Source organism: Lacerta agilis, chromosome 3 (assembly GCF_009819535.1).
Source record: "Lacerta agilis isolate rLacAgi1 chromosome 3, rLacAgi1.pri, whole genome shotgun sequence".
NCBI classification, from domain to species: domain Eukaryota; kingdom Metazoa; phylum Chordata; class Lepidosauria; order Squamata; family Lacertidae; genus Lacerta; species Lacerta agilis.
Genome location: NC_046314.1, coordinates 80,513,291 through 80,534,322, shown reverse-complemented (window position 1 = coordinate 80,534,322; position 21,032 = coordinate 80,513,291). Strand labels below are relative to the sequence as shown.

The window sequence follows — 21,032 nt, the reverse complement described above, 5'->3', positions numbered from 1 at the left end:
TGCTGCCATTGTGGCTTACTCCTTGACCTACCTCAGTGCTTTCAAGCCTACAGAATGGCTGTCAATGTTGTCCAGGAGGATCCGGCCAGCTCTCAGCTCCACCATACGGAAAAGGGCCAAAAAGAGGGTGGACTTGCCAGATCCAGTCCGCCCAACTATCCCCACTTTCTCCCCAGAGTAGATTGTGAAAGTCACCCCATCCAAGGCATTGGGTAGGTCAGGCCGATAGGCCAGCACTACTTGCTGAAACTCAATGTGACCCCGACTTGGCCAATCAGGTGAAACCTTGAAAGAAGAGAAAAGGTGTAAGCAATCATGAAGCAGCAATACTTCCTTAACCTAAGTCCTTTTTGATTTGCCACCACCATGATCAGCAGTGTGAGCAGTGTAGATCCAAGGGCCCCAATGTGACAATGCTTACTGTTGTGCCAGTTGCAAAGGTGACAGTGGCTGCCATTTTGAATCTATTTGAGCATTGCTGTTGACTTCAGTGATGGTGGAAGAGGCTTCATTCCCTGAATAGGACTCTACTGTGCATACCATTGGCCACAGAGAAACTAGGGGAGATTTACCGATCCAAATCAATAAACAAACTGCCATTGCATCAGATTAGCTGAAGGTCTGTCCCCTTCTGGTCCTTTTGCTGGGCTTTTAAAATTATCTCCTCCTCCTCTGCCTTAATCCCTGCTGACAAGCTGAATGAGGAGCGAAGAGGGGAATTCTTGGAAGGCCAGATAGCTCCAAAAACCCTTGCTGTTCTGGTGAAGCAAGATAAATATGGGAGAGGAACTTTCTTACCAAAGGGGGCAGGAAGTTTGTTGACAGTAGTTACTCTCTCCAGAATGCCTACCTCCTCTGAAGAAGAATGCTCAACAGATGGAGAACTAATGCAGACCAAACAGCCTGTGCATATAGGGGCTGTGTGGAATCAGATGTTCTGCAAGAGCACCTCCAATCATTCACAGGAGACCCAGCAAGGAACCCTTACCTGGAGCAGCTCCTCTTGAGGCTCCACAGGAATCTCTGTTGCATATTCCTCGGTACGCTCCACACTCACCATCATGGTCTCTGTCTGGGTGAAGCTGTTGATGAGTCCAGACAACAAGTTTGTGACTGAAAGGGCATAGGAAAGGGCCAAGCCCACAAGACCTGTGTGGACAAAAAAGGCTTTGTCAAAAAGCACAACAACTCTGAAACAAGGAAAACAACAGATAAGGGGCAGTGGCCCAGTTCCAACATGGGTAAGTAGAGGAGAAAGAGAGAGGTCAGCATGTTAAGGTGTCCCTTGGAAAGAATTGATGGGGTCGATTTTTCTTGCACACTCAAAATCTAACTGGTATCCTAAATGATTTTTAGGGTATGTAAGACCGGTTTCAATTCTTTTCTCTGCCCCTTGATGTCTACACCAGCTCATTTGTTTCGGCTATCTGGATCTATCTAATTATCCCATACATACACTGGGCAAGGTGAGCACTGCTTCTCTTTCCTTCAGTGTGCTTCTGTCTGCCTTTTATGGCCTAACACATTTGGGAACAGAGAACCCTGTCAAACTATAGGGGAGTTCAGCTGGATCTGGGAGTTCAGTTGGCTTTCAACTGGGCTGGGTTGTAAACTTAGGCAGTCTGCTGTATCCCCCCACCCCTTCTTTCTTTTTTAAAAGAGAAAGATGGGAGCGAGATATATGAAAAGAGAGTGTATGCAGTGGCGGAAAAGAAAAATGGCCTGCAGCTGGATAGTTGCTGAAGAGAGGCTGAATATCAGAAAAGATTTTGCCGTGTATTGTGTGCCGAGAAAGAACTCCAGAGGGGAATTTAATGGCAGATGTCTGGAAAGTTCACTCTGAGATACTGATGGCTGTGGTTCACATGTCAGTTTGATAACAGCAGAATGGAATGAAACGTTTTCTGTAAAGAATTGAACAATGAGAGAAAGAACTAAACACTTTCAACACTCCAGCTCTGGAAGGGCTGCACACATGAAATGGATGATATATCTACAAGATGAAACTGAGGTGCTGTTTTGTAAGGTGAAAAAGCAGGAAGAATGGTTTAATGGCAAGTGAAGGATGTCAGCTGGAGACTAAATAAGAAATGAAGCAGCTATGGGGGAAATCTTGGACATGATTGAAACGGGAGTGGGAAACCTGATTTTAAGAAATTGTATTAAATTAACTTGGTTTGATTTGTAATAATTTGGAAAATCAATTAAAAATGAATAAAAAAATGAAAATACAGTACAGTATTAAAAAAATGACAAATGAGTCCTGTAGTACATGCTGGTATAAAGGTAGGTCCTGGGTGGATCAAACTACTATTTAGCTGCTTTCTAGCCCTCCCAAGAGCTGAAATCCAGGATCCATGTCAGAGAGTGGTGGAAAGAAGAAGCATTCTGAGATGTCAGTGGTAAAAGATGATCACAGATGAAGATGCCTCCTTCAGAGGTCATAATTGGGTGGCTCACCAGGGTTTCCCAGTTTTTTCTGGTGCTGGATGATGGCGATTCCTGCAATAGCAGTGACTACAGCAACTCCAATCATCTGCAGCCGAATGTCCAACCACTGCATTGCGGTGTTACTGGCAAAACGGCACCGCTGATTCAGTTCAAGTCGCAGCTGGTTCTCTGTCTCAAACCTAGACTGGATACAACCCAGAGGTTAATATCAGGAAGAGATCTATTGCAGTTCTCAGTACCTCTTTTTCCCAGCGGTCACAGGACCAGTTCCTCAAGTCAGCCCTTTCTGTGCATATTTAGACCTTCCCTGCCTGAAGAGCAAAACTCACCTGCCTGTGGCCCTGGTTGCTCGGATTGTGCTGAGACCTGTCAGGGTCTCTGAGAAGTGAGTGTAGATGGGGGACAGGGTGAGACTGTAGAGGCGTTTGAGTTCGCGGGAGGTGCGCCGATAATAGCGCTGAATTGAGTAGTAGATGGCAGCCAGGGGCAGCAGAATGAGACCGATCCAAGGCAGGCCATAGGTGATCATCACAAGCATGCCCAGCAGCCCAAAGATGTTGGCCAGGAAGATGTTGAGCATGAATGGCAGGCTGTCATCCACACAGTACAGATCCGAGGAGAAGCGATTAAGGATGCGGCCTGTTGGCGTGGTGTCAAAGAAAGTCACTGTGGCCTGGCAATGGAAGAAAGAGATTGCAGTGAACCATTGTGTGCTGTTTCACACTTTTAGAGATTCATCTGTGTCTGAAAAAAAGCTGTGTCCAGAGGCTGTTTTTGTGGCAGCTAAGTAATTTAGAGATTATGGCACACACCAGCTGCTTAATTCTTGTACTCAAGACAAAACACTTATCATACAATACATGCTTCTCCCAGGTGGATGTCGGGGAGACGGCGCCTGCAAAATCTTAATGCGAGGGAGGTTTGAGGCACGCGGGTGCATGCTGGGAGCTGCGGCATGTCTGGTCTGGGCTTGGTGGCCGACAAAGTTGCCGTGGATGCCCTGCTGTATTTTGACCAAGGCTACGAGGCTCCTGGTGTGTGAGAGGCAACCGCGGCACTGGTGAAGTAAGATACGTGCTGCTACCGGCCCACCAAGAACTACCTGAGCTACCTGGCGGAGCCCGACTACAGCGCTTTCGAGACTGAAATAATGCGGAATGAATTTGAACGCCTAGCAGCCCGACAGTCCATAGAACTGTTGAGCATGAAAAGATATGAGCTGCCTACACCATCCTCTGGACAGAAGAATGACATCACAGCATGGCAAGAATGTGTTAATAACTCAATGGCTCAGCTGGAGCACAAGGCAGTCCGTATTGAGAATTCGGAGTTGATGTCTCAGTATGGCTGCAATGCCTGGAAAGTGTATAATGAGCATTTAGTTCATATGACTGAACAGGCACAAAGGGAGCTGCAGAGTTTGAAGAAACACGTTCAAGACCTTAACTGGCAGCGGAAGAACATGCAGCTCACAGCTGGTGCTAAACTTCGAAAGATGGAATCTATGTGGGTGTCCCTGGTCAGTAAAAACTATGAGATTGAACGAACTATTGTGCAACTGGAAAATGAAATTTCTCAAATCAAGCAGCAACATGGAGAGGCAAACAAAGAAAACATCCAACAGGACTTCTGAGACTTGTGTTGGCCTTTAGCTGCAAAACACAAAAACTGAAGTCTATGCATGGCTGTAAATTCTAATTTCTTAGTGTGTTGGGGGGGGGGAGCTGTAATTTGTGCAACTGATTGCTGAAAAACTGATTGCAAGGAACAGAACTGGTCCTAAAAGGATTTAGTCAGTTTCCCAGTTTCTGGCATGAATGTTGCCAATTTTTTGTGTATATTGTGTATGTTTCCAATTTTTAAAATAACTAAAAATATTTTTTTTCAACAATAAAAAAATATTTTAAAATACATGCTTTTCCCAAATGTGATTATTATTACTGCGGCGGCGACGTACACCTCAAGCAAATTTACAGACATGGCATAACCCCCCCCCTCAAAAAAGGTAGGTTTTTTAAATTAAAAAAAATAGGGGCAGAGATCTATTTTTTCCTGCTGGAAAAGCTTGTAGAAACAAAAAATGTCACCAGTTGTTTCAGGAAATTACAGATAGTGGGCATATCTCAACAAGGAATGCTGTTCCAGTGAACCAGGAGCAGACAAATTATATTCCATGATATAAAAACTTATCACATGAAACAGTTTTGAATCACTAGACAAAACAAAGGGTTTGTTTTAAAGGATTAGAACCAGTTTGTTTGATGAAATATAAAGCCTTTAGCCTATTTTTTTTCTATCTCTCAGACAAACCTCACCATAAGCATTTTGATGGGCCATTGCAAGGACCTGCACCCAGGTGAGTGGAGTGACCTCAAACCAAAGCCCAAGAGGGAAGGAAGCTAATCAGATTTTCTTGCCACATAAACTGTGGAGGAGGAACAGGGAAGAATGCTAGTTTGAACTTGCCCAACAGGATAATATGCTATCTCTTTTCTTTTCCCTCCTCATTGCACAACAAGTTCTTAACAAAGATGTCTCATCCCAGTACAAAGTCACCTTCATGATCCAGCCATGAGACTTGCTGTGGGGAAGAGGAGGATCCTAAGCAAGTGACTTATCTCGCCCTAACCTTGGTTTGTGTGATTATTTTTAAGGCAGATATAAGAACTGTACAACCCGTTCTAAACAAAGAGGAAATATTGCGTTTCCAAAACATAGTGATGATTATTTTCTCGTGCCATTTCTCTCAAGAGACCTCTGGGGTTCGTGGTCAGCGCTTCAGCAAAGGATTCATACCTTCTACAACAGTCAACTGAAATTAAATAGGGTCTGGACATATGAACCCCAAAGAAGAGCAAAGCAGAGAGGTGGGCTTTAAGTGCAGCTCCCCTTCTTCTCCTGCCTGTTCCTGTCCCCAAGCAGAGCTTCCAGGACCCAGAGCCGTCCTGTCTGACCGACTTTACCTTCATCACTCTTTTGAGCAGCCTGTCGTGAATGACAATTGCAGCGTGAATGGTGCCATAGGCAAAGAGGAAGGCTCTCAGCATCGTGAAGACAGAATTGGCCCCAGCAATGCAGCCGTACACAGTCAGGTAAAAGTTCACATCCAAAGTGCCATTGGAAGGGATAGAAGCAAAGACTGGAGAGCTGAGGAGACAGACAAGATCAGTCAGGAATGGCAGCTCACCTGATGTCCAGCTCCTTTCCCAGGTCTTGGGCAAAGTCAATAGGACCGCTCTCAAAGTGTGAGGGGAAGGGGTATTCCATTATGCTCAGGCCTGGTGCGGCATCTGAGGCAAAGAGGCAACCCAATGTCTCCCTGACAACACCCCAGTGAGTATGGGGGAAATGTCAGGCAGTAGCAGATCGGGGTGGGGGGTGGGGAGCTGAAGCAGCCAGCCCACTTGCCTGGTAGTCCTCCCTTCATGGCCAAACCCTTGAAATGGAAAAAAGCTGTGCCAGCCTGGGTGGGATTATCACCCCACCTCCATGCTTCATAAGTTTGCCAGGGGGACCCAGGCACGGGCCAGAAGTTCCCCAATCCTTCCCTGCGCCCAGGTGCCCATTTCCCCTCAGCAATGCATCCAGTAGGGTTTTTTTTTAATCTTTCCACCTGTTTTTCCACCAAGCTTCTCTTTTGTTTCTTTAAGTTTTGGTGGCTCTATTGGTAGTGTTTGGCTTTCCACTCGTGTCAAGCTTTCACAAAGGGGCTGCCAAAACAAAGCCCACGTGTTTCTGCGCATTCACTGACGGACTTAGTCCTCAGACTCAGTTCATGGCTTATACCAACATACACGAGTCCCCCATGGGAGAAGAGCAGCAACTGTGAGGAAGGCAAAGCTGACAGGCTGCTGACAGAGGCGTTTTCTGGACGGGGTAGGCTGGAAATCCAGTGTGACAGCCACCAATCGGAGACATTCCTAGAAGCTGTAAGAATGCACAAGTATCAACGAGTGAGTTAACTTTACCAATTCAAAAGTTTGCAGCTAGCTAAGAGGCTTTTCATGTGAGTTTTGAGTTGTCAAAGTTGCCACAAGGTGAATTTATCTGTCCCATTTTAACTGTCCAAACTGTTAGGGTGTGATTCACGTCACGGGTCCTGTGAATGCAAGCTCTGTGCAAGGTCTTTGGCTTGTGCAATGGGGCTTCTCCCCTCCTTCCCCGCCCCTTGGTGCTCCCTGAAATTGGTTGGGAGAACCCCACAGAACAGCATATGGGGGGGGGATAGCTTCATCTGAAGAGGACACAGAATTTATGGGAGACAGCAAGAAACCAAGACCAGAGGAGGGAGAAAGTGAAATCCTTACCTTGCATCAGCAGCAGTGAGAGAAGGATGGACAATGCCAGGCAGCTGCCCACAGCCAGCCAATATGTTTGGTAGACCTGGAAAGCCACAGCCCCTTCTTTCTTCTCTTCCTCTCGCTTGAGGAGACAATTTGCTTCAATTGGCTCGTCTTCCTCAGGCTGTACCTCTTCTTCTTGGCTATATTCAGTGGGTACTTAGGAGGCAGAAAACAACTACAGGTCATGGTGTGCAGGAAGGGTTCCTTGTTGGACAACCAGGTACCCTTGAGTTTAAAGGCTTCCCATTTTGTGATATATTTTCAGTTAAATTAAAATACCTGGCAAACCCACACTTCCATCAGCTGCATCCTACTTTGGTCTGTAAACCTGGCTGTTTAGTTTATAACTGGGAGCTGTGCTCTTTTCCTTTTCAAGGCAGACATATGTCTCTCCCAAATTTGCTTAAAGCATAGGATAAGATCTCCTACTGCGTCTGTCCCCCACCCCCCCAACATGGAGACAAAATAAAGCTTCTGAAGAAACCTCATGCTAAGGCTAAAATGCAATGTGTGTGTGTGTGTGGCCCTTATACTAAGAATCTCTGGCCCCTGGTGTCTATTTTAGTCTGTAGTAAGTTTAGGCAATTATTTTAACTTGATTTGATTCATTTATAGACCACCTTACATCAGATTAGGATTCCAGGACGGTTCACAAGATAATGAAGAAAAACCATACATTAAATAAAACCAGGAGCTTAAAACTCTTTGCTCAAAGTGAAACGAGGAGGCCTACATGCTCAACTGGGGAGTAAGTAATGTTCCTTCTTTGCCTTAGATTTCCAAACTAGTTCACTCCTCAACCTGGCCAACTAGTCCGGATGGGAGGTCTAAAAGGTCACAAACAAAAAGATTCGTAAATGTTTTTGCTCAGTTACAATGTATCCGGCAGAAGCATACTAAAGTCCTCCTGAAAACACCCAGAACTTACTTTTATCCTCATTTGTCTTGTCCATTTCCCTGAGCTGAGGGGCAGCTTGCACTAGTGGCAGGATCTCATTTGGAGTTCCTAGGAAAAAAAATACCAATAGGGTTGCATTTGGCAGAAACTTAACTCTGTACCTGTTACAGTGCGATATCATCTGCCCAAGGCTCCTCTCTTTGGTCCTGACTTGCCTTGCTGCATAAGAAAGAGGTCCTACATGGAATATTCTCTAATCCAGCATGGTCTCCTGTTGGCTCAAGGTGTATGTGTTTTTTGGGGAGGGGGGGGGGCTTCACCTGTTGGCCTTTCTCTCTGCAATCCCCAGCACCACCTTCCACTCAATTCTGGAGGGTCTACCAATCCTCCACAGCAGATCCCCAGGAGCACTGAAGGGGGAATTGGCAAAAATGGCCTCCCCTCTTTTACTGCATGTACCGGTAGGAACATCCTGTGAGTGGAGTTCTGTCTCTCCACATAGAACAGCATGCCTAGAAAGATTTCTGCTCACTCTAGCTCTGTAATCTATTTGGAAACCTCATTTGCACCCCTTAACAATTCCCTTCTCCCTAATCTCATCTGCTCACCTGCATTGTTGTTGCACTTTCCCCTATTTTGGATATTTTAGTAACACAACATATTCCTTGCAAATTCAGTTGTTTACCCACATTGTGCAAATTTCTATATTATTATTTGATATGGTCTGATAAACCTTCAGGGTAGCTTACAAGATACCAAATTAACAAAACCACCTTTAAAAAAAATCACAAAACAACAATAAATGAAACAAAACAATTGAATCAATAATTAAAATGTATTAAAAAGTGCAAACAAACCCAAACAAACTGCACAGGGACAACTAAAACACTACCTGCTTGATTTCAGAAACACCATGTGACTCACCCTCCGAATTCCCACTCTGAGGAGGGCAGCTCAGAACCTAGGCACAGAGAAACAAAAGTAGTAGAAAACTACAGGCTATACCTGTCTTGAGTATTCTGCCGTTGTCCATTAGCAATAAGATGTCAGCCTTTTCCAAAAACTCTGTTCTGTGGGTGCAAAGAATCCTGGTCTTACATTTGAGAATTCCCAGAATGCACTTCTGCATAAGGTGTTTGGCGACATCTGCATCAACAGCTGCCAGTGGGTCGTCGAGAAGGTACAAGTCTTTATCCTAAGGAAAACAGCCATATAGATCTTAAGGCTTTTTGACTTTGAAATACTAAGGATGGTTTTAAAAAAAAGGAAAACATCTGAAAATTAGCTTCATTTGTTTGTTTGACCCTAGTTCTTCTTAAGGGCAGGACCTGTCAATGGAAGCATCACCACTTCTATTTCAAGTTAATGCCATCTGATGCTGCTTACCCAGCCCTTTATCTACCTGGTAAACAGCTCTTGCAAGCGCAACTCGAGCTTTCTGTCCCCCGCTGAGTGTAACTCCATTCTCACCCACCTCTGTCTGATCGCCTGCTGGCAAAATCTAAAAGTTAAATAGAGAGATTATAAGTAATTTAAGAAGTGTTAAGCAGATGCACTGAGCTATAGCAACATCCAGGACCCCTGACTTTGGTTCACAGCTGTAGTGCGAAGTCCTTCTGGACAAGCAGCCAGGTGCCAAAATGTCTGCACAGAAACCAAGGAGATGAAATGACAGTGCCACTGCCAAAATCAGACCACCTGTTGGTTCTGTTAATGTTGATCTGAATCCATTGAAAGGAAGGAAAGCAGAACCTTCCTAATGCATTGTGCTTGGGACACGGTTATATCATTAGTGTGAGCACAAAGTGAACAATTGTTGACAAGAGAATATGACAAACTTGAAGTAGAAAAATGCTATTCCAGTTCTTTTCAATCCAAAGGCAGAGTGAACATAAGAATACACTGAAAACAGAAGCTTACCCCTCAATATTGATGACTCACAAAAGAAACATATAATTAATAGCAGTACTTTGACCATAATCCTAGGGAAGTCAGTTGTACTAAAGTCATTTGAAACAATGGGCTAGGTTAATCGTTTTAAATGGGGCTTTCACTGATTTTAGTGGAAAGTAAGCATGACTAACTTTTTCTACATAGGGACAACTGTATACAAAAAATCATATTAAGAAAATGCAACACAAAATTCAAAAAGGAGGGCTCTTGGTAATGTTACCAATTTGACTCGGTTCTGTTTACCATTGAAACAAGAAGCTAGGAAACAGCTCTGGCAGTCCATATTACTAAGACTCGCATTACTAAGCTTTAGGTGGTTGTCTTCTCAATATATTCAATTTGAGACTATACGGTTCCATATCCCGCCTATTAAAAGCTCTTACATTGTGCACTGGGAATTCCCAAGGGCGGCCATACATCAGATTGTTGAATGCACTTAGAGCGCTAGTGGTCCCTGGGGAGCCAACCTATTTTTTTTTCTCATAGGACACTCACATTCAAGTCATCAGAGAGAGCACAAGCCTCAATGACTTCCTGGTAAAACCTGGCATCATATTCCTTCCCAAAGAGGATGTTTTCGCGGATGCTGGTAAATTGGATCCAGGGCTCTTGCGTGGCCAAGCCAAATCCTTTTTCCAGATCCCAGACATAAACTTGCTCACCTCGACTGTATGCATCCCAGGGATGGGCAGGAGAAAAAAAAGGAGGAATTTAAAATTACCATTAGAGTGGGTATGGAAAACAGGCCTTTCCAGTCATTAATTTCTATGAAGTTTGATGCTGGACCTCTGTGTACTTAGGATTTATCTAATCGAGAATCCTTGTCATGATTAGGCTTGTGGTTATCTAATAGTGAGGGGGAAACACTTTGAATGGGCCCAGTGAATAGTGTTGGAGAACCTGATATTGCAAGTATTGCTGAAGCTTAGAAATTGTGGACCTTGTATGGGATACTACTGATAATCCCATATGTAAGAGGAGGATATAAGTATAATGAACACATCAATACTAAAGAAAATAATCTGCAAATAATCAGAAGCATTCTTTTATTATTACCTTGTATTCCGTGGCAGTGAAACAGATTTTGTGGCTACACTCTGGTGAGACCAGATTCATATTAAGCCTTAAGTCTTGCAGGTGAAATCATAAGACACAAGAAGCAAAGCAGTATCAATTATTTACCTACTGAGTTCTCCAGTGATGGCTGCCAACAAAGAGCTTTTTCCACACCCAACTTTCCCAACGACTCCCACCAGTGTGCCCTGCAGAGGGAAAGAGGCACCAACTGTTTCAGAGTTCATTCTGCAACCTTGCTGTAGCACTTCGCAAACATTCATTCATTCAGAATACATCCTTGTTCTCTCTGCAAAATGGAAGTACAAAGACTCCCATATCACACGGCTGACCCAGCGGCATTTCCCTGGACCGTTGCTCCTTGTTGCTCACCTTTGCCACCACCAGATCTTGAATAAAGAGCTGCAAACTTCCTCTGGGCAAGTGGGATTCAGCATTTTCTGTGCTTGCTGGTGACCATGAAAAGGTGGTGTGGCGCATTTCCAGGACAGAAGATGGGTCAGAAGGGCCTTCTGCAATGGAAAAGCAGCAGCACAGCTATAGGTAAATAGGACAGGATTTAACAACGTCGTTACATGCGTGGAATGAGATCCCATATTCAAGAGGTACATTTGGGAACTATGAACTTTTGCAGGAAACTGTCTTGGACCATCAGCTGCCTCTTTAAGAGGGCTATGCAGATGAATCAAAATAAAGAAGGTATCCATCTTTCCATAAAACTTGCTTATTCCTTCACCTGCCCATGGGTTTCACAACCTTGGGCATTGAGAGAAACCTAAAGTGTTACCACTGGAGCTCTCTGCCTCTCAAAGGTGGAAGCAACAAGATGGGATCTCTGGATTAGCAAATGAGATGAAACTGGCATCCATAAAAGGAGCAATGCTATCAGGATACACTTGAACACCAATTTTGTGGTTGAGTCTGTAGCCAAGCAGAATACCCAAAGGAACAAGCACCCCCCTTGCTCTTTTCAAATCTATTCCCAACGACTCAAAAGCACTTCTTTCCCTACTCCGGTGGTCTTACCCAACACCAGCTGTTCTCCAGTTTCCCCAGTCACCATACCTCTGCTATAGTAAGCATCCAGATCCTGGTCTGTGAGCTCGAGGAAGTGCTGGACTCGATCCAGAGATACTTTGGCTTCTAAAATCCCATTCAGCACCCAGGGGAAATTATTGAGAGGTAGAATGAGCATCCCAACAAGTGCCAAAGCTGTAAACACCTATGGGGAGAGAGAAGATTTCATAGGATGAAAAAGCTCAGAGGGTTGCCCACCATGTATTTAGCCATTTAAGCAAAGAACTGAAGTATCCAAAGAGAGCCAGAGAAAAGCCATTTTATAAGTTGTGAACAGTGTACTGAAATGTTCAAGGGTGTGTTTTAAGTGGACTTCCATTAGGGAGCATTATCTTGGAGTCTATGTCTAAGAAACATCAGTTCAGATTTAACCTTGCTGAGCAAGCTTTAATTCCTGAACTGTGATAGGAGCCTAGGCATAGCTGTCAACTTTCCCCTTTTTTAAAGGGGAATTCCCTTATTCTGAATAGGATTCCTCACAAGAAAAGGGAAAAGTTGACAGCTATGAGCCAAGGCTACAAAAGCCTAAGAGGGGGGTAGAGAGTCTGAGATGTCTGCTGGTTTAATATTTAATATTTTAATATTGTCTACTTATTATGACTTTACTTGAGAGGAGATTATATATATATATATATATATATATATATATATATATATATATATATATATATATATATATATATATATATATATATATATATATATATATATATATATATATATATATATATATATATATATATATATATATATATATATATATATATATATATATAAAAAATAGTGGACAATTGCTTCTTTATTCATCTTGTCTTCTAACCGATTCTGCTTTTATATATCGATATTTGTAATAAAAGAGTAAAGCTTGAAAGACTATGACCCTTGTTTTGTCTAGGCAATGCTCTGTATAGAGTATGTCTCATTTGTGAAGCCACTTACTTCTCACATTCCAGGGAAAGCTATCACTCAGGTAGAAGGCCCTTACTTCTGACACTAAAAGCAATTTTATTTTCCCCCCTTTTTATTGCTCTTCAATAACAGCAATGTTGAAAATTCCTGGAAGTTTGCTTGAACAGTGATACCTTCTGAAGCCTTTTCATACACCATGGCAGTTTATTCATCTGTTCATTCATTTACAGTATATAAAATAAACCTTTCTATCCCATGACAGTGAACAGTCATCACTAAAAAACAAAGAAGAAACCTAAGAAATGTAAAACGAAGAATAAAACCAAAATAACTTAAAACAAACAAATAGCAGTGGAGGGAAAAATACTGAAAGCATGCTGGAACAAAGTTTCCTTCAACTAGCTAATTGTTAGGAAAGAGATACAAATCTCCTGGGGTATCGCAATGGAAAATGCCCTTTTGTGCATCCCAACCAACTTCTTCTCTGACAGTGTCAGAACATACAAAAGGACCTCCCCAGTTGATGCAGTATCCTGGCCCCAAACAGTGTAACACTTTAAAGGTAAATGACCAGTACTTTGAATTGAACCTGGAAATGAATGGGTAGCCAACGAAGCTGGAATAACAGAAGGAGTCGGCTGCGTATCCCAGGCAGAGGGATTGTCAAGTAATGGGCACAGCTCTTACCTTGGTAGCAGAGAGCTGGTGTCCAAGTAGAACATAAGTGATGAAGATGACAATGGAGACAACCACAGGCAATGCTGCCCAGAGGTAGACACACACAGCATCCAGGTATTTGATTGCTCGAAGGCTCTTCAACTCCTTGGCTCTGCAAGTATACACTCTACTAGCAAAATGCTGCTCCCAGGTGTAGAACTTGATCACTCGCATGCCACACAAGAACTCCGTCATCAGCTGCAGGTAAAGGGAGATGCAACACAACAATCACTGGCATCTCTTTGTCACAAGCACAATGCCTTCTATTTCAGCTAGGGCCTCAGTTAGCTATATGAGACACAGCCCAGAATCAAAGCCATGTTCTCTTCTTGCTTGGTGATGTATCGGGGAAACAAACTGCAACACAAATACTGGGATGATCCATTTAAAGTACTGTAACCAGAAACCCAAATTCCTTCAGTGAAACAGTATACAAAGGGAAACATCCCGAGGAGGGCTAGAGCACATGCAAGAGGTCACAGCTTCAACTCCTTGTATCTTGTTAAAGGACCTCTGACACCAGAGCTGGGTAAGATCTCTGCCTGAGACCTGGACATACCACTGCCCATTACAATGTGCAGTGGAAATGTGCTTGCTCTGGATTTCCTGCATCAAGGAGGACCAGGTGGCCTTCAAGGCTCTCATTTCATGGTAGCTCAGTTTCTGGAACTTGGTGATGTTTTGTCTCTTGGATTTGTGTGTGTGTTTGCTGGTTAACCTATACTGCTGGTTATTTATTTCCTGATAAATCATTGCAACATCCAGTTGTTATTTCTGCTACTCAACATTTTCAACATGAATACCTAAATAAGTCAACAACTTTAAGCCTAAATCACAAGATCAAGAGGCAAGCAGTATGGCAAGCCTTCAAATACCCCGTCTCACCTTGACACGTTCATCTTTGTGCTTCAGCATTTCCTTGTTGTTTTCCATGATGCGATTGGCAACCACTTTATTGATGGGCACAAGAAGCAGAGCCAGAGCCAGGCCTCCCAGGAAAGCTATGCCTACTTGCTGGTACAGGAGGTAGAGGGTAATGGCAAATTGGAAGGGAAGACTCCACAGCTCGTGGAAACTGAGGCAGAAATTGATCAAGCGGTCAGTGTCAGTGCTCATGAAGTTGACAATCTCGCCAGTGGTGAAGCCAGCCAGGCTGCTGCCACTCACCCGGAGGGCTTTCTGGTAGATGGCAGAGATGACTGCAGTGCGCACCATAAGCATCATCTTGTTTATCTGGTAACTGAACTGGTTACGCAATAGGGCACCCAGTAAGGTACCAGCAAAGAGTCCCAGTGCATACATTATCCCATTGCTGAGAGGTTCTTGGCGTGACTCCATGAAACTAACCAGCAGGTTCAGAAGCAGAGGCCCAGAGAATGCCAAAAGACTGCCAGCCAGTTTGAGCAGGCCCAGGGAATAATAGCGTAGCCCAAAGGCGGCATGCAACACTGACAGGAGATGTACAGGCTTTTGGGTATCACAAGGATGTGCTGGAGATGAGAATTCATCAATTCTCACGTTACTTTTGGCAAATGATCTGTCCGTTGAAGATGCAGTCTCTTTATCCTCTTGGCTGAGAGCTGCTTTTTTCCGCCAACAGGAGTAGAAGTGTTCACAGACTGCACTGGCCTGGAGCTGTCGAGGGAGCTGAAAGACATCCTGTGGCCGATTCAGCATCCACAGGTAGCCACGTTTCATCAGAGGGTTCATCCAAGCATAGGAGAAACGCGAGAGCCAGCTCTCTCCATCCTCTGCCACTCCTTGCCAAGAAGGTGTGGGGATCCCTGAGTCTGTGACCAGGGGCTCTTGCTGCCAGAAATCATTGAGAGAGCAATAGTCTAGCCTGCTGGCTGTAGGAATGATATACCCAACTACATAGAGAAGCAGAGAAGCTAACTGCAGGCAGAGGATAGACAGTCGGAAAATGGTGTCAGGTTGAAGCTGCTGACCACCCATCTCAGTCTGGCAGCGCCACACCAAGGATATAATAAGTGATGGGATTGGAAATAAGGCAAGGATTAGTAGGAGGGTAGGGCCACGGTTGAAGCTGTAGGGAGACTTGTAGAGAGCAAGTAGTGCCAAGCTGTGAGTAAGCCATGCCAATGTGCCTGTGCCACTTGCTAATACTTCCAGGTACAAGGGGTCCAATTTCTGTCGCCAAACGGCTGCTGGAATTATGTCAAGGATGGACAAACCAGCAAAGATAAAGGACGCAGCAATTCTGCATTTCCACCCAGTTCTGTACACAGTCCGAGAACCTAAAGACCTAGTAAAGACAGAGGAGAAGGTGTTATGAAACAATCTTAGCCCTTTTTCTAATGCCCTCTCACTATTTGTTCATCATTCTTGGAAGTCTGCACGCTTCGTTGCCTGGCCTCTCAAGCTTCATTCAGTACACAAGAATTGCTACACTGATTTAGGCAAAATCATTGTGCTGTCCGACACACTATTTGTGATTATTTTTTCATTAGAAGAAAAAAAAATTCAACCCTCTGAACATTCACATTTACAATTATTCCTGTGACCTCTCACAACAATTAAACTGGGTCTGTGTGGTCTGTCTTATATATGTTTCAGTGGGACTAACTCTCAGGTTGTAAATAAATATAAACAAACCAACAAACAAACCAACAAACAAACCTTTATTGTCACTACACCACCTGTGTACAGTGAAATTAAACGACCCCCCCCATACACTCAGTCTTGTTTGCACTCTGTGTGCTTATCGGAAGTCAATTGTGCCACTATTTTTTGCCTTGTTAGTCAGAAAACCAAGTAAGTTTCTGACTACATAAAGAGGGTGCCAAGGAGGGTGATAATTTCACTATATATATCATGGCTCAGGAATGTCCCATCACTTTAATTTTAACAGTCCCCCCCCAAAAAAAACCCCACAGAGCTTAGACACACAATATACATATTTTGTGTGTGAATAAGCCAGATGTTGCTCACACCTGTCACTATACCTTGGTGTTCCTATGTAGCAAGCACTTATTACAGCAAGGACCATGTGAGGTATAGTGTTCAAAATCAGCTGGTTAAAACAGTGCCCGACATTGCTGTGGACCCAGACAGGGAGTGGATTTACGGGACTGGTCCCACACAGATTGGCTAGGATCTCCTCCATCCTCTGTCAGGAACAAGTACAACGGTCAAGAGTTTCTAAAGGAAAAGACAGGAAAACAATGAATAAAGCATGAAAATAATGAAGAATGAAGGATAAAAAAGAAGTAATTTATGCCACAACCTGAACATTCTTGCAATAAGAATAAAACCCTTTTACAGTACCACTATATTTCCTTCTCTTCTTTGTACAAGCATTGCAAAATGAGGTACACAAATTAATTCCACCTACCATTTTTCCAGCTGTTGGAAAAAGTAATAAAATTCATAATCTCATCAAATACAAAATCTTGTATGTTGGCACTTTTGAGAGGGAGACCTTCCGCTAATGTTCCCAACATGAGGTATCCAGGTCTAACCTGCATAAAAATCCCCCCATCCCAGGATGCAGGAGTGGTGGCTGTAGTCATTCCTCAAGTCCTTTTGAACACTTTGTGAGAGAAATGCATTTCTGCAGAATCTTCTCCATTACTGCAGGTTTCATTGAAACTGTCAATGAGTACTGAAAAGAGGGTGGGGGTGATTTGCCAACACTTTTAGGGCAGGTCCATACAAGGGCAGCATCCTAAATGCAATCAATTGTTTTACAAACCAAACAGCCAAGTAGATGGTCCTCCTTTAAGACCTAAGGGTTCCAAAGTGCTGCTTCTTCATACAGGGGCACTAACCTCCATCCTCTATCAAAGTCAAAGCCATGCTGCCCACCCTGCTTTCCGCTCTGCAAACAACCACAAACTACGGATTTCCTCAGATCGCACAAATCTTTCTGGTGCCACCTTAAAATGAAGAGAACACGAACAGCAACTGTCTGCCAGGCAGCCAGGCAAGAGCAGAATTGCTTGGGCAGCTGAGTTTCTTTTCGGATTTTTTAAAGTATGGGGTAAATCCTTAAAAAGAGGCAGGGCGCCTCCGACTGAGGGCAACCTCATGTGAACGATGCCTAGAAATCATGGCCTCGGCCTCAAACTCACGGTAAAGCCCGGTGTGGGGAAGGCCTTCGCCTTCGCACAACGAGACTCAGCATGGACAGATGGATGATGACATGAAGGCTTGGAGTTTATCGTTACCGTCTGTTCTGAAACGTGTGACCATAAAATTTCCGTTGCACGTTGCAAATGCCTTTCCCTCCGTAGGAGCAACGGAGCAGTACAAAAGAGCCTCCAGGGAGCTGTGGGTGCACGTAGAGGCGGAAGCCTACTCTACGAAGCAGAGCGAGCGGGTGGGAGAAGCCTCCTCTCTGGCGCTCTCCTCCCGTCGGTCCCCAGCCTCACGGAGGCTTCGGTCGACCCACCCAGAGACGGGATGGTTCACCCACCGAAGCCCTTTCTTTCCCAGGCAGTACCCTGACTCAGCGGCAGAACCGGAACTCCAAAGCCGGCTCCTTTCATATGACCGACCGACCGAACAAATACAGACATATAACGCTGCGCTTCCTGGTTATTTTTGCCACCGTGTTTTGCTTTGCTTTTTCATACTTCGGAAACGTGAAAGTGACATTTGCTAAATAGGAAACAATAGGGGAATCCATGATTGTATCATAGCTGTGCTTTCCCGCCTCTCCCCTCGCCAACTGAGCAAACTAAAGTAGAAGCGAAAGCAAGAAATAACCCAAGTGGGATCTGCAACGACACCAACACGTGTGCGTGTTGTGTTAGGTTGGTTTTAAAATTTAAGCAGGAGCGGGGAGGCTGGGATTTATTGTGCTCGTACTGCGGCTGTCTGCTGTTAAATCCTCCTAGTGCAATGTCGAGTGGCTGAGAGTGATCTATAGCAGTTTTGCAATACCTTATTGTCTCCTTGTTGCAAGTGGTGAAACGGGCAGTGTATGGCTTACAGGATCCCTGTTATGTAGACCAAGGCTGTATCCAACTTTATACGTTTTGCTCAGAGGAAACCCACTGAAATTAATGCGTCTGCCCTTTGTCATGCCTGCTCATTTCAACGGGTCCAGTCTGAGTGTGACTAACGGGAGGTATTTTGATCGCCACATTGCACACGGGGCTGAGGTTCTTCTTGTTTCATAGACAGCTTTGAGAACTTAACACCTGTTACTCAGCCTTTTGGCAAAATGCAACGTCAGGGATGCAATCGTCGGCCGAGCAGAGAGATAGGAGAGCAACGGCATCACTATACACGTTACAGGTATTTCAGGTGAACTCGGCCGCGCCGGTGTTCTATGTCAGCTGCAATGCTCCACACACTTGTATGGAAAACACAATGCAGAACAGAAAAAGACAACCCATTCAAAACATACCTCGCGTTAAAGCAAATGTCAGTTGAGAGGTCACTTACATCGCCCCCATCAAACCCCAGCCCAGTTTGACCTGCGTTTCCCTGAATTGAGGACGCTGTTTCCATTGTAAAATGAAAGCCCCACCCCGCTCAAAAAAAACAAAAACAAAAAAACAGGAAGCCACTATTGCTCTATCCCTTTTTTCGTCTATGGGCATTTCGTTCCCCTGCTGCGACCAACTTACTTTCCCTCTAGCGTCCTCTAGAGGGTGGGAGGGTGTCCCGGCACGTTGGCCGGGCGAGCAGAAGCTGGCAGCGGCTGAACCAATCGCGTTGCTGGTTATGTAATGTTGAGATCCCTTCCCTTAGTTTGACTTCACAATCTTCTGGGCTGGGCAGAGGGAGTCCACCAACCATCCCACCCACCGCTCCAGGGCAGTGGATCATGAGAGTTAGAGTGTACACAAAATTACTGAAACAGAACCGAACATAAATCACAGCTCTAGTGTTCTGCAGCACCACAAAAAAATATTGATCCAAGGCAAGAATCCTCATGATTTTTACATATATTGACAACAAAGCCACCAAGAAATCACAGAACATATGTGTGAGGTAGTCCATGATTTGATGGTGGTTTTGAGGGGATTCTTTGTAAGTACTATGATGATCCATATGGATCTCTTTTATAATAACTGTAGCTTGGCTTCTGTTTCAAAAATCCCCAAAGGCAAAATGTCAAGTAGGGTTCAAAGACAGGGACAAAGGAAGCTGCCTCATAGACTCAGACCATTGGCCCAGTTAACTTTTTACTATCAACACTGACAGGCAATGGCTTTCCAGAATTTCAGACAGAACACCTTCCCAGCTCTACCTCAAGATTCCCAGGCTTGCATGCAAAGTGCTACAGCTCTGGCAGCCCCTGGGCCAAATTTGCTTAGTTGATGGGTATTATCTGCCTGCCATCCCAGAGGTTAAAGGTGATGCAGCAGTAAAGGTAAAGGGACCCCTGACCGTTAGGTCCAGTCACGGACAACTCTGGGGTTGTGGCGCTCATCTCGCTTTATTGGCTGAGGGAGCCGGCATACAGTTTCCGGGTCATGTGGCCAGCATGACTAAGCTGCTTCTGGTGAACCAGAGCACCGCATGGAAACGCCGTTTATCTTCCTCCCGGAGCGGTACCTATTTATCTACTTGCACTTTGACGTGCTTTCAAACTGCTAGGTGGGCAGGAGCAGGGACCGAGCAACCGCCAACCTTCCGATCGGCAAGCCCTAGGCTCTGTGGTTTAGACCTGTAATGCAGCAGAATAGACAACAAATCAGTTGGCTGCCTTCGAATTCCTGATAAAAAGGCCAGAAGACCTCTCAACTGAAATGTCAACACAAAAAGTAATTGACACTTACCTAAAATGTTCACTGCATTTTAATGATATATGTTGTTGTTCAGTCCTTCAGTCGTGTCTGACTGATATATAGTAACCTCCAAACAGGTGGTTAAACACCACTAGAGATTTGCCATTTACCAATGACTTCCTATGTAAGTGCCCTCAGCCTTTGAATTATGGTAACTCCTTTCACATTTGACTTTGTTCTACCTTATCTTGTTTTCGCAATATTACTGAAGATAAGGATAAATTTTATGATCAATCTTTCTGTGACCAAGGTCCCCAAAGCAGCTTGCATGCGATATTAAAACAATTCAAGAAAACACAAAACTAAAATCAGCAATGAGAACAGCATCACCATGAACAGTTAAAAGCTGATCAGAAATCCTTCACTAGAATTGAATCCACGGACCTAAATTCATATCCTGAATGAAGCGCGTCACAGGCATGCATTCAACAGGTGACGCTTCCCCTCCGCACGTTGCTAACAGCTAAACCTCCTTAGTTTACTAAACTATTTTTCAGCAGACATATTAAGCTCAGAGGACGTTGGCAGGGGGAGAGTTAGGGCACACATGGGAGGCGGAGATTGGACCCGGGATCCTAATAAGGCGTGCGGCGCTAAGCAGCAGCGCACACAGCAGTTTACTCTGGGGACCACCTTTCGTTGCGCTTCCCTTCCTCCCTATCACGTGACTCAGGGCCCGCCCCGCGCCATTTCGTCCGTCCATTCGCCGTTCGCAGGGCTCGCTGATGGTCTCGCGACGCACCTCCCCCCCCAACACCGCCTCTTCCCTCTCCCTCGCACGCGACACGTGACCCGCGTTCCCTATCCGCCATTTTGTCGGGGCGTCCAAAGGAAGCTTTTTGT

The 21,032-nt window shown here is 44.6% G+C and overlaps 2 protein-coding genes across 4 annotated transcripts in view; one reads left to right on the top strand and one right to left on the bottom strand.

Moving 5' to 3' along the window:
• The window catches only part of ABCC10 (ATP binding cassette subfamily C member 10), a 24,907-nt gene extending 4,051 nt beyond the window's left edge, over nt 1-20,856 (bottom strand). The window contains exons 1-18 of one of the 3 annotated variants that reach the window (XM_033144510.1): nt 20,838-20,856; nt 16,377-16,583; nt 14,308-15,688; nt 13,393-13,620; nt 11,785-11,941; nt 11,092-11,231; nt 10,828-10,907; nt 10,141-10,312; nt 9,095-9,193; nt 8,698-8,887; nt 7,723-7,800; nt 6,759-6,950; nt 6,246-6,378; nt 5,415-5,598; nt 2,781-3,124; nt 2,461-2,630; nt 989-1,149; nt 32-285 (exon numbers count right to left, since the gene is read on the bottom strand). In XM_033144510.1, the coding sequence (XP_033000401.1) occupies nt 32-285; nt 989-1,149; nt 2,461-2,630; nt 2,781-3,124; nt 5,415-5,598; nt 6,246-6,378; nt 6,759-6,950; nt 7,723-7,800; nt 8,698-8,887; nt 9,095-9,193; nt 10,141-10,312; nt 10,828-10,907; nt 11,092-11,231; nt 11,785-11,941; nt 13,393-13,620; nt 14,308-15,688; nt 16,377-16,549 (4,136 nt within the window). In that variant the 5' untranslated portion in view covers nt 16,550-16,583; nt 20,838-20,856. Of the gene's footprint in view, nt 1-31; nt 286-988; nt 1,150-2,460; nt 2,631-2,780; nt 3,125-5,414; nt 5,599-6,245; nt 6,379-6,758; nt 6,951-7,722; nt 7,801-8,697; nt 8,888-9,094; nt 9,194-10,140; nt 10,313-10,827; nt 10,908-11,091; nt 11,232-11,784; nt 11,942-13,392; nt 13,621-14,307; nt 15,689-16,376; nt 16,585-18,799; nt 18,892-20,837 lie in introns of those variants that run through there. The other 2 variants (XM_033144511.1, XM_033144509.1) reach the window with 2 other exon arrangements.
• On the top strand, nt 3,383-4,101 carry LOC117044092 (pre-mRNA-splicing factor SPF27-like). The gene is given in 1 exon segment (XM_033144512.1): nt 3,383-4,101. A coding segment is annotated over 1 exon segment (678 nt). The 5' UTR covers nt 3,383-3,406; the 3' UTR covers nt 4,085-4,101.
• Nucleotides 20,857-21,032: the final 176 nt, after the last annotated feature.